This window comes from Ruditapes philippinarum, unplaced genomic scaffold (assembly GCF_026571515.1).
Source record: "Ruditapes philippinarum isolate M1 unplaced genomic scaffold, ASM2657151v2 ctg6318_1_1_1_1, whole genome shotgun sequence".
Taxonomy (NCBI): domain Eukaryota; kingdom Metazoa; phylum Mollusca; class Bivalvia; order Venerida; family Veneridae; genus Ruditapes; species Ruditapes philippinarum.
Window position 1 is genome coordinate 3,707 of NW_026852738.1, and position 12,677 is coordinate 16,383.

Below are 12,677 nucleotides of genomic sequence, written 5' to 3' on the forward strand. Positions count from 1 at the left end.
GTTGTGATTGATCATGAAATCTTTCTACGGTTTTTCCCACTGTACCTCTGCTCTGGCACGTTCAGAAGTTTAAGTTCTTTTCGAAATTGAAGGAAACTAGTACTGACTGTTTGACAGCTTTCCCAGGAATGCTGGGATAGGTGAACTGTGCTGTGGTAAATTCAATGTGGCTTACTGCCGTTATCTAGAGTGACCACCCACAACTCATACACCACATCGAATGTAAGATAATATTTTACCTGTGCGTGCACTATCTTGCTCGGAAGTATATTAGCGACAGTACCTCCGAAAGAGATAGATCTGTTGTTTACCATGCATGCGTGACATTATATATCATGCATTCTACTGGATAATGATTATTGTACGTTAAAAAGATTTCACAAATATCCGTTGTGTTTTACATCTCTTTATACATTATAATTTACAATTTAATTGAAATTCGGCTAGAAAGGCAATGGAAAGTATTCTGCAATATCTTATTTTGTTTTATTTGGTTTCTGATTTTTTTTTAATTTTCTCTCGGAGAACCATTTCCTCACAGACACTTGGGGGTTGGAGCTCAAAACGCCTTTAAAATCCATATGCATATTTGTCAATCCCAGCACATGTACTGATCATATAAATATATAAAAACTTAATATAAGCCGTTTTGAAAAAATAAATAATTCGAAATAAACATCAAGATTATCGCCGTTTTCCTCCATTTACAAAATCTTTTGATAAATTCAAACGTGGCCCCAGCTTTGCCGTGTGCAAAATGCGCAGCGCATTTAAGTTTGGGAACAAATTGAATTTATCGAAAGATTTTGTAAATGGGGGAAAACGGCGATAATCTTGATGTTTATTTCGGCTGTTGCGCGTTGTTTATATTACCGTTGAAGTTTAAAATTGACCATCAACGTGAAGAATTATATCTTCTGTGTCGATGGACTAAAGGATTATTTTGAAAATATTGGAAATGGAATAAAATACATGGTGATTATGACGATAGGGGTGCGGATTTTTTTCCGGCGAACATTTTTATCTTGTGTATTATTATAGATGTTGAAATATGAATTTTTTCAAAACGGCTTATATTAGGTTTTTTAGATATATATGATCTGCTGGGATTGACAAATATGCATTTTATTTGGATTTTAAAGGCGTTTTGAGCTCCAAACCCCAAGTGTCTGTGCATTTCCTTAGAGTATAATAGGTCCGCGTGTAGTCCAACAAATATTCTCTTTTCTACATTCTGGCCCACAATTTTGCTCACGATGGAGAGGCGAGGTAGTTGAGATGATTCTTTCCCTCTAAATCACCCTCCGTGCACTTTTTTCCTTTATTTCCTGATCATGTCTGGTTATCAGACACCGGTCATTACCTTGCAGCAATATTTGCAAAAAAAATCAGCGCCTACATCCTTCATCTCTTTAACTAAAACTTTTTAACTATTTTTTTTACAGTGTATCATCAAAGTTATAATTGATACATGTATAACCTTTTCCGCCATTATACGACAATTCTGAAATTCAATCTGTCTAAAAATAACTCCCGATTGCAAAAACAGTGTTACTTAACCGCTTGACTCCCTTCTTTAGTTCCATAATTACAAATGGAACTTAAAATTGCATATTGCCTACAGGCCATAGGAAAAAAACAAATCTACAAATAAACAAGTGTCTATATGTATATAAGCCACAATATACTGTACTTCGAGATAATTTCAAACAAGTTAACAGAAACCAGTATATGGCAAGACAGGCTTTGCTGCAATGACAAAGGTACGTCATGAGTTTTTATTACGGACAACAGACTTCTCTTCAGATTTTTTTTCTTTAAATTTTCCTTTCATGCGATACTATAATAATAACTTGTTAGTTTCACAATATGAATAACGTTCGAGATATATTATTATACTGGTATTTCCTAAGAAAATCTTTACAATTGTTTTGCTGGAAATTATTCTCAATTTACGGGAGACAGTCTTTCAACAACGAGAATTAAATTATTTAAAGACGATATATATATTTTATTAAAATTTTTCCTTAACTTTAATGTTTTGAAATCATTTTTCCTTCTTTATTTCTATTTCATCTTTTGATTCATTTTTTTTTTGCAAAATCTGGAATATATGTCACTTCAAGCAATGCCCTCTTTTTTCGACAAAGTCCTTTTCTTGAATATGCCGATGACAAACTTTTGGTGGAGTTCCCTGTTTTCAAAAAGAACAAAAGGTGGATGATTCAAAAACTGAATAATGAAATTTCAAGTATCCAATATCCATATCCTTATCAACAGGTGTCATTTAACATTATTTATTAAGACTAAATGCAATGTACTTGTATAATTTATTTGAACCACATTTAACTGTACAAATCTATATATAAAAAATATTGTTGAACGCAGTTTAAATGGCGTTTAACCTTCACAAAATCACTTTTATATACGAGAAAATCTCGTCTACACGTGTAAACACGAAAACATTTACGAACTTTTGGAACAGATTCTTACTGCTATTATTTTAACAAATCATGTAGTATCGGAAGGGCTCGGGCGCTAACTATGAGCACAGTACTTAGTTAGATAAGACAACGCGAAAACTAACAACGGTTAGATTACAGTGACCTCACAGATTTACTATAGTCGAACCCCTCACCATAAGTACAGTCTCTCTTGTGGCGGTCACCAAGAACAGGACATGCGCAGTGCATCGACAACAGCCAAACAACAGTTTGCGCCCGAACCCTGCCAGTTTGGTCAGACAACGCTTATGACCAGAACACACGAACTTATATTTTTCAGGCAGATTGAAATAACATTTAATATTGTACCTTGTATGTGTCGCAAATCAGACTCAGTAAATCTTTTTGTGCCATATCTTGCATCTTTTCTGTATGAACCTTTAAAACAGAAAATGTATTCATACTTCTGTGGTAAGACCATGATTGTGAAAAACGTGCTTCGCTGTATATCGTTAACAAATTGATAAATTTGCTATTTGCAAGTCTTATTACATTGTTATTTCTCTAAATATTCCTCACCATAAACAAATAGTTTTTAGTATCAATATAGTATCAGGCATCATTATTTACTTTAAAAGGCATCATTTTCAATTGCGTTAATGTGAAATCTGCAAAATCACAACTGATTTGCCCTTCTAAACGTACCACAAACTCCATATTCAGACAATAAATTTTAAAATGACGCATTTTATTTAAACTTTTTGTATTATAAATGTCTATAAGATCGAACTTCTTATACCATTAGTTAAACGTTACATGTATGCAAAAGAGACACTTAAATGTTCTTTGTGCATTATTTCTTTCTTAAATTGTGTTATATATACAGTATAATATTATGTTATTTTGTTTGTTTGTTTGTTTCATTTTACGCCTTTTTCCAACAGTATTTCAGTCATATAGGCGGGTAGTTTCCTAACCATCGTTCTTGGAGAGTTACACCAGTACTAGACTATCTTCCTCCGTGCTAAACTACCAAAGCATCTCCAAAGCATCTGTTTAATCTTCAGAAGTAATTTACTTAATCTGAAGGAATCAGAAAATATTAAGAACGCTGAAATGCGGAATGGAGAACTGTTTACACCTTCTAAACGGCACAGCTGCAGTTGTGAACTTGTGGGCATATAATTCTGACCTGCAGTTGTGGACATATAATTCTGACCTGCAGTTGTGGACATATAATTCTGACCTGCAGTTGTGGACATATAATTCTGAAAACGGGGAGATCATTCGAGAGCACCGAACACAAATAAATACTAGTACATTTTACATGAAAACGACAGACTCAAAGACTAATCAAGTATAAAAAAAAGATCCCAATCACCTGTCTTTTTTCATCCTTTTTATTCAAGAAAACGAGGCCAGTTAGGGTATGACCACAGCTCACTCTTTTAAAATCTTCAGTATGGGATGGTTTCCCGATCCATATACTGATCATTTTTACGGGGAGAATAAATGGGGTCATCCTTTTATTGTTGGGGCTTGTTAAAAGGTTAAAAAAATAAACATCTGGGAAGGGCTTAATCTAATGTTGCTTGAACTTGTTGCCCAACTCATTTGCTTTTTTTTTATAAACTTATCATTTACATAATTTAACATGTATGTAATGTTTAATATAAAAAAAACAGTGACACCATGAAACTCTCAATATAACTTGAATGAAATTCATCTCGAAGGCTAATCAAATTAAACCAGTGACGTAACGAATATTTTACCATATAACTTGTACGAGATTTTCTTCTAGTTTGTTTTGTTTTTGATTGGGTTTTAAGTCACACCGACACAGTATAGGTCATTTGGTGACTATCCAGCTTTACTGGTTGAGGAAGACCTAACGTACCCGTCCGTGCATTATTTCAGGCACGAACTGGCACCTGAGTAGAACCACCGACGTTCCGTAAGCTAGCTGGATAGCTTCCTCACATGAAAGAATCCAAAGTCGTTGTTGGGATTCGAAACCACAGCGGTGAGGGGCAAGTGGTTTGAAGTCAACGATCTTAACCACTCGGCCACAGACACCCCTTTTTCTTCTAGTTGTAAGCATTATATGATACGGCATGATACTTGTATTTGTGATGCATTTTACCTTATCGCCATATTTGTATTCATATATGTTTTGCCACATATGTCTAAGATCTTTTGGATGAATAATGAATAAAGTTATAAAATTTTATAATTTTGATATATTTCTTACCCCATTGATTGTGATCCATGGAACATACGTTTGGTTTGGTCTTAATGCTTCCGTTTTCAAAGCCATCTCATGTTCCAGCAAATTTCCCTTGTCACTGTTTGCACATGACATAATTGGAGCTAAATCTATTTTCATAGCATTTGCGCACTGTAAGCAAATAAAGTAAATGCCACAAATTCATATTTCATTTGTCAGTATTAGTTTTGGCAAAGTTTGAAATTCAGATTGATCCTCAATGTGAGTAAGAAGAAGATTTAAATTTTACAATTTTCTAACTTATGCTGTAGAAGACGGCAAGTGCCATGTGGGAATTATTTCAAACTTAGACTTACATCTTCCCTGCTGCTCACTTGCATAGTGGACTTATTCTGCTTGTATTGTTTAACTGTCCATTGTTAATTAAGAATATTTAGATACGGAAAAGCTAGAATTATGACACGGTGTAGAAGTTGACCAGACTAAATTGAGCAGGATTGTCGTGGGTACCGCCTGCAATTGTTATTCTTTGAGCTTCGAGCTATACAGGCATGATACACCTTGATCCAGAGATAAGTGTGAAATAACTTCAAATAAGAAACAAGAGCCACCGCCGGGCGGGGGCAACGCTCGACCTTTTTACTTTTTTTATAAAAGCAAAGAAATAAACCGTTAAAACAAACCATAAAGAAAAAAAGTAAAGTTTTCCTTTTTCATTTTTAAAGGTCTGTTTAGTCACACTAGTTTTTGAAAAGACAATTAATTAATGATTAATACATTCAAAAATAACAAAGTTAAAGCCACTTAGTCTAATATAAAAAATCAGCGAAAAACGAGCAAAATTTAGACATTTAACCTTAAAAGGTCAAGGTCTTTTAAAGATGATGGTCAATGTTAGTCTACTCTACTAAAAGGCACTTTCCCAAGGGTTATTGTGGCCAAGTAAGAAGACAATACACCAGGAACTTAAAAAGTTATGATCAACATAAAGTTTGCGGACGGCAACGCCAACCGCAACGGCATTGGTAACGCCGACATGACTGTAATAGTTCTACTTTAAAAAAAAAAAAAAAAGTCGAGCTAATAAAAAGAATTTACATATACCTTCTCTGCTGCTTTATCCGGCATTGTATCTTTCGCTTCCATACATTTTATGAATGGAAAATATACATTGATGTCATCAATAATGTTTATGGCACAAGTCTGGAAAAGTATATTTCATTTAATCAGTTCTTAAAGTCATATTGACAGATATATGTGGCTATGAATGTTTATTGGTTTAGTTAAGGAGACATCGGGAACACTACCCTGTATTATTATTTTAGACATGACCAGGTGATTAACAATTACCACCACCGAATCTTCAGCAAATTTGTCTTACTATCGCCGTTCTTGGACATATACAATTTAAAAAGGATTTACCATTTCTTCCCGCACATAGCCTGTCCAACAGAGAAATTTAATACCACATGATAACAAAATGGAAGACAAAGGACCACAAAAAGAGGCGCCTACGGGGCAAGCAATCCGCCATGTTTTTGTTTGGTTATCTATATAGAATTTAGATACTATCTTTCAAAACCAGTGTGACTTCATTTTTCAGGAGAAAGTCTATATCATGAAGAAAAAAAACAAAACATTTTCTTCGTATACCCGACTGAACGGCGATTCCTAGCATTTTTCAAAATGCTAATACTTGTTTATGGTGTTTAACTGTTTATGGAAGAATCGATATAAATTGTGGGATCCATAAATTATGTTATATTATATCAGAATTAAGTATAAAGTTTAGCTCAAACGAGTACAATATAAGCTTAGCTTTGTAATACTAGTATACAAAAATTAAAGGAACTCTACTAAAGTGCACAATTAACCTTAAAAACATAAAATTTGAATTTCTGACATAGATCAGCTTGGGCACTTAAAACAGAAAGATATGCAATGATAATAATTATATAAATATACTCAGCAATAAACTGAAAATCGTATTGCCGACTTCTTATAAGCACAATCTGTGTGAAAAGCGCTTTACAATTTCGGGCCATTTTTCACAGTAGAAATATTCTAAAAAAGCGTCCGCAATAAGCGTCCGCGTCCGGATGAAATATTGCATACAAGTTTATTATTGGTCTAAACCTAATCAAATAGAACAGTTATCTTGAAAGATTTATTCCCAGTCCCGTCTGTCAGAAGAAATTTAACCTCTGTTGAGTCTCTTTGACTAGAAAAGAACATTTAAAAAAATCCTGACAGGTGTAAGTCAGATACAACTAGTTTTTCTTCTTCTTTTATTCAAATCAAAATAATGCTACCTAACATCATGAGTGTGTTTTTTATTTTGACAATGCTGCACATATTGTCTTCATGCCTATACGTAATAAATTAAAAGGAGCCTTATCTAACCTCAATGATATTCCCGATGCATTCTTCTGTTCCATGCTGGCACTCAAATTTCCACTTTCTTGTAAATATGTCTTTCTTTTCCTAAAATAAAACAAACTCAATACAGACAGCATATTCCTGCGATTATTTTAACAATGGAAAACTAACAATCAAAACAAAATTTTCAATGCATAATTCTGACCAGTGAAAGGTACTGTACTGTAAATTTAAGCTTCGTATCATATACATGTAAACAATTTCTAGCAATGAACAAATGTATATGTAACCCCTGGTGTAAATGGTAGGAATGGCTGAAAATAAGCTGAAAGTTTTATATGGTTTCAATAACGTTGTTTAATGGAATTTTATAGCGCTGTCAAAAAAGGAATTTCAATGTCGCTCATTATTCTTTATTTAAATGTGGGATACACACTATATAAAAAAAAAACTTACATGCGCGTTCCCGTATGGCACCAGTGTTAAATTAAGGACATGATTTCCAAGTTCACGCCAAGTTTGATACAATTGTTCTTGAATGAAGTTCCTACATGCAGGGCACAAGAATTCGTAATACAAGGTCAGGTTGACAGGGCCAGCTGACGGGTCGGTTTTAAACTCTTCTTTACACTGCTCATGCACCTACGTAATGGAAATTATGGCTAAGATATAGCAATGTTTTATAACATTAACATTAATTTCATCACAGTATAATATCAGTATATGCTATATTAGATATTCAACTTTCTTGAAACATCCGACCTTTTCCGTCAAACTTTGGATAAGACGAAATATGAAGAAAGTTGTGATTTCTGTGAGTTTACACTTCATCTATATTATCTTATTCAGCATACAACAATTTGAAAAAATGCAGACTGTAGTGTAATAACATTACATAAATCAAATATGCTTCTCATATAATGACATAATTCTTTGATGAATATCAGTTATGTACTATTATTATAAAATATCATTTTTTGCACATTTATTCAATTCCTGCAGACGCACTCCTAACCATTTAAATTTTTGCCTGAAATAAAAGCTAAGGTTTGTTTTCCCTGTATTACATTCTGTATGTACATACGCTAATTCAATTTTGGTATAGTATAATTAAGACATAATAAAATTACACATAACAATAATTTGCGATGTCAAGATTAAGGTTTCATTTCAATCAAAAGTATAGAAGAGTGCCTTAAATTAACATACATAGACAATATGCGCAAAGGCTACTTTCAAATACAATGTATATACTTTTTTTAACTTACTCCACATGCTTTGGCGATCTCTGTTGAAGAGCACCAGAGACTTGAGGGGAAGTTGCACTCGCTGTTGACGACTGCCAGTGCAATAAGCGTAGTTAAAGAGAGTTGCACCAATTTCTTCATCCTGTGCTGAAAACCTAAGTGGTTTTTCACGGTGCTTTTATATTGTATTTTGGTCAATACTGTCAGTAAGTAAGTAGATATTTTATTATAGTGACATGTGTATGACAGTTTACAAAATTAATAACGAAATTAAATAATTTAACATAATACCTGGCCCAATGGACCAATAAGTCACCTGAAACATATATACATCATAAATAGTTCACATGAAATTATTATACTGTACACATCATCAACATTATAATAATATAATATATATTTCAACGATTAAACAAGGATTTCTTTCTTTTAAAATAAGCATTAACAAGGTATTTAGCTACTTTTCGTGGAAAACTTACAACAAGATATTTCATTTTCATTTCATTGTTCATGTTGAATAAATCTGCATTCATAAATTGTTCAATAAAAATGTCTACTCTGATATTGTTGTAAAAGGGACATTGGACTAAAAAGTGCTTTTTATCTTCTATTTTGTTATCGGTACAAAACAAACAAATTCTCTGCTCTGGTGTTTCACTGATATAACGTCCAGTTTCAATCCTTAACGGGAGAATGCCAAACCTAAACTGAGATAATATTGATCTTTCATTTTTATTCAAATGTGTCATAAATGTGCCCAAATAAGCATGAGACCTGTACTAGAGGCTGGTGTCTTGGTGGCCTATGTTTGTTTACTCTTTGTAAATTTAGGTGTCTTAATTAATTCTGACCTTCCTATAGAGAAAGGTCACTGTTTTGATATAGGACTTGATCACTTTGTAGCGAACAAGAAATAGGAGATGAGTTTCATTATATTTTTAATGTTATTTTTTTAAACATGAAAGGCACATGTATATCAGTAATAATTACAATGTAGGTTTCCTAGTTCAACACATGTAGCTGTTCAGACTCTAATGTGTTGTGTTAATAGAAACACTTGTAATCTATCTACATTTGTTACAGCAGTAAAGCTGAAAACTTCATTGGTTCATCTTCCTCTTTTTTCACTTCTCTGCTATGATTAATTATATTATTATTTGTTTTATTGTTTGTTCACTCTTCTGTCCGCATTAGAAAAAAAACCCTGACAAAAGACGCAAAACCATCGAATATCCTTACAAATAAAATGTCTTGGTGATTTGGAACGTAAGTTTTACCAAAACTGGCAGACGTACATTATCAAAGCACCATGAGAACCCCTTTACATGAAACACAACATAAATTAATTACTATAATATAATACTATTTTATTTTAAAATATTTTTTATTTTTATTTTTCTAATACGAAGAAGAATGTGATATTGCTTTTTAAAACCTTTTATCATTTCAAAGTCAAATTTAATTAGGTATCAATAATTTATCAGTATCTTACAACTGTACTGTAAGTATAATATTACATTGTTCTACAATCAAAATTTATGATTAGTTTATTTTATATTTAACTTTATCTGATCTCTTGCGTATCATTATTTTGATATTGTATACATTGTAGATAACATAAATAAGTAAAGTTTAAACCCCTTATTATACTACATTATTTTGAAAATATAGTTACAATTTCGAAATTAATCTCCATGCAGTTCATTGGTAAGTTCATGGCTTTAACTGTCAGATATTCAGATAGATCATAATATGATTAATACCCATCTTTAGATCTCAAGAGGACGACGGATTATACTCGTAGTTTACTGATTTATGCATAAATCTTACTCACCTTATAATGATTTCCCTCCTTTATCACGTCTGTATTTGTTGATCATGTGACATTTTGTAAACGTTTCACGTGATTTTATCAATCGATCCAAAATGTATGGAGCGCTGTCGGATATATGTGAACCATTTTGGACCATACCTCATTATTACGCGAAGAATTCGGAGTATTATTTTATTTAATTATTCACTTAAAATGTCATTCAAATCGACCTTTTTCTGCTTGCATCTACCCAGCGCCTTGTCGTGAAATTCAAAAGAGAATCTGACTCCTTAGATTCTGACAATATTCTGATGAGGGTGATCTTTCTATCATTAGCTCGACTATTCGCAGAATAATCGAGCTAATGCAGTCACCCATTTGTCGGCGTCGGCGTCGGCGTCCCTGTGGTTAAGTTTTTGTATGTAAGCTGGTATCTCCATAACTACTGAAGGGAATGGATTGAAACTTCACACACTTGTTCTCTGTGATTATCTAAGATGATTGGCACAAGTCCCATAACTCTGAATTGTTTTATTTCATAATTATGCCCCTTTTTCGACTTTGAAAATCTTGGTTAAGTTTTTGTATGTAAGCTGGTATCTCCATAACTACTGAAGGGAATGGATTGAAACTTCACACACTTGTTCTCTGTCATTATCTAAGATGATTGGCACAAGTCCCATAACTCTGATTTGCTTTTTTTCATAATTATGCCCCTTTTTCGACTTAGAAATTCTTGGTTAAGTTTTTGTATGTAAGCTGGTATCTCCATAACTACTGAAGGGAATGGATTGAAACTTCACACACTTGTTCTCTGTGATTATCTAAGATAATTGGCACAAGTCCCATAACTCTGATTTGCTTTTTTACATAATTATGCCCCTTTTTTGACTTAGAAATTCTTGGTTAAGTTTTTGCATGTAAGCTGGTATCTCCATAACTACTGAAGGTAATGGATTGAAACTTCACACACTTGTTCTCTCTGATTATCTTAGATGATTGGCACAAGTCCCATAACTCGGATTTGCTTTTTAACATAATTATGCCCCTTTTTCGACTTAGAAATTTTTGGTTAAGTTTTTGCGTGTAAGCTGGTATCTCCATAACTACTGAAGGGAATGGATTGAAACTTCACACACTTGGTCTCTGTGATTATCTAAGGTGATTGGTACAAGTCCCATAACTCTGAATTGTTTTATTTCATAATTATGCCCCTTTTTCGACTTAGAAAATCTTGGTTAAGTTTTTGTATGTAAGCTTGTATCTCCATAACTACTGAAGGGAATGTATTGAAACTTGAAGAGTTTGTACCTTTTCGGACAATTTTATGTATTCATATAGGTAAGCATTATTATACTCAATGAAAAACCCTTGTGACAAATTTTCGAATAGTCGAGCTTTACTGTCCTCCGACAGTTCTTGTTTTATTTATAGAAGCACTTTATACACTAGCATGTTAAAATCATCGCACAATTTATGGTTTCTTAGTACGAAATAAAGACAAGGAAACGAGGAGTTACCGATTTTACGTTTATTCTTATCCAAGAATAGTGCTAATTAATACATTTTATCGTGCATTAACATCTGCAGAAGCCCTCAATGTACGTGCTCGGACTTTAACTGTATCCTCATGCTTCTGAAGGTGTTAATGCACGAAAGAATGTGCATTAATCCCCTTATAGTAATCCAAATGAACAGATAATTAATAATTGTCGTTCGGATGCGCATGATATCACTCGGGCTACGTCCTTGTGATATAATTCCTCCATCCGAACTCCAAACAGTGATTTTATTGAGCGATAAAATCACTGTTTGGGATATGTTATTTCTTAAATAAAAAGACAACCAATAAATCATATTTATTATGTTGTGTTAACGTGTTTTCCAACCTGCATTATGTAAATCTCATCGGGTGAATTGATGTCGTTTCAGATCAATTTCAATGGTCCCCTCTGTGAATATGATTTTTAAAATAAATATTTAATTAATTGAGTTATAAATATCAAACAAGGGCTGTCACAGAAAGTGACAAATGACCTCGAAGGATTTTAGTTATAAACCACCTATTACATGGTAAAAATTGTCAACGTTTGAACCCTAGCAGTGACCTTTAAGTTAGACAAAGAAACCTGTGTCTTGTTCACAAATCATTGTCCATCTATGGTGACTTTATATTTTGAAATAAAAATTGAAACTTTCATGTATATATGGAAGTTACAGAGCGGACACAACAACCACCTTTTATATGTATAAAACAAAAATATTGAAAAAGTTTAAACTCCAGCAGTGACCTTGAACTAAGGCGTAGGAACACGGGTCTTAAGGGCAACACATCATACATTTATGATAATTTCATATGTAAAATCAAAAATATAATCCTTTCATGCATATTAGTTTCAGAGCAGACACGACCATCTCTGCCTATATGTATATTAACATCAAAATTGACAAAGTTTGAACCCCCACAGTGACCTTGACCTAAGTCGTAGAAACCAGAGTCTTGTTCGCGACACACCATACATCTATGGTTATTTCATATGTGAAAGAAAAATTACAATCCTTCCATG

The 12,677-nt window shown here is 33.2% G+C and overlaps 1 protein-coding gene across 3 annotated transcripts; it reads right to left on the bottom strand.

Moving 5' to 3' along the window:
- Nucleotides 1-1,790: 1,790 nt before the first annotated feature.
- On the bottom strand, nucleotides 1,791-10,258 carry LOC132722824 (gamma-interferon-inducible lysosomal thiol reductase-like). Of its 3 annotated transcripts, none has more exons than XM_060707400.1 (8): nucleotides 10,132-10,258; nucleotides 8,319-8,497; nucleotides 7,507-7,692; nucleotides 7,075-7,155; nucleotides 5,776-5,874; nucleotides 4,696-4,842; nucleotides 2,814-2,882; nucleotides 1,791-2,194 (listed from the first exon to the last, which is right to left on the bottom strand). In XM_060707400.1, exons 2-8 carry the CDS (start codon nucleotides 8,436-8,438, stop codon nucleotides 2,117-2,119), a joined length of 780 nt encoding a protein of 259 aa, XP_060563383.1. In that variant the 5' UTR covers nucleotides 8,439-8,497; nucleotides 10,132-10,258; the 3' UTR covers nucleotides 1,791-2,116. The 3 variants fall into 3 exon arrangements, with proteins under 3 accessions (XP_060563383.1, XP_060563397.1, XP_060563389.1); XM_060707414.1 differs by having other exon boundaries at nucleotides 8,319-8,444; nucleotides 10,132-10,197; XM_060707406.1 differs by having other exon boundaries at nucleotides 8,319-8,452; nucleotides 10,132-10,154.
- Nucleotides 10,259-12,677: the final 2,419 nt, after the last annotated feature.

What these genes read in the sequence shown, in the direction of transcription:
- LOC132722824 (XM_060707400.1), bottom strand. Translation starts at nt 8,438, where the DNA reads ATGAAGAAATTGGTGCAACTCTCTTTAACTACGCTTATTGCACTGGCA. An exon ending in CGGATAAAGCAGCAGAGAAG is followed by an intron (nt 4,843 to 5,775) that starts GTATATGTAAAT and finishes ATTTGCTTACAG; the next exon opens with TGCGCAAATGCTATGAAAAT. An exon ending in CATGGATCACAATCAATGGG is followed by an intron (nt 2,883 to 4,695) that starts GTAAGAAATATA and finishes TCTGTTTTAAAG; the next exon opens with GTTCATACAGAAAAGATGCA.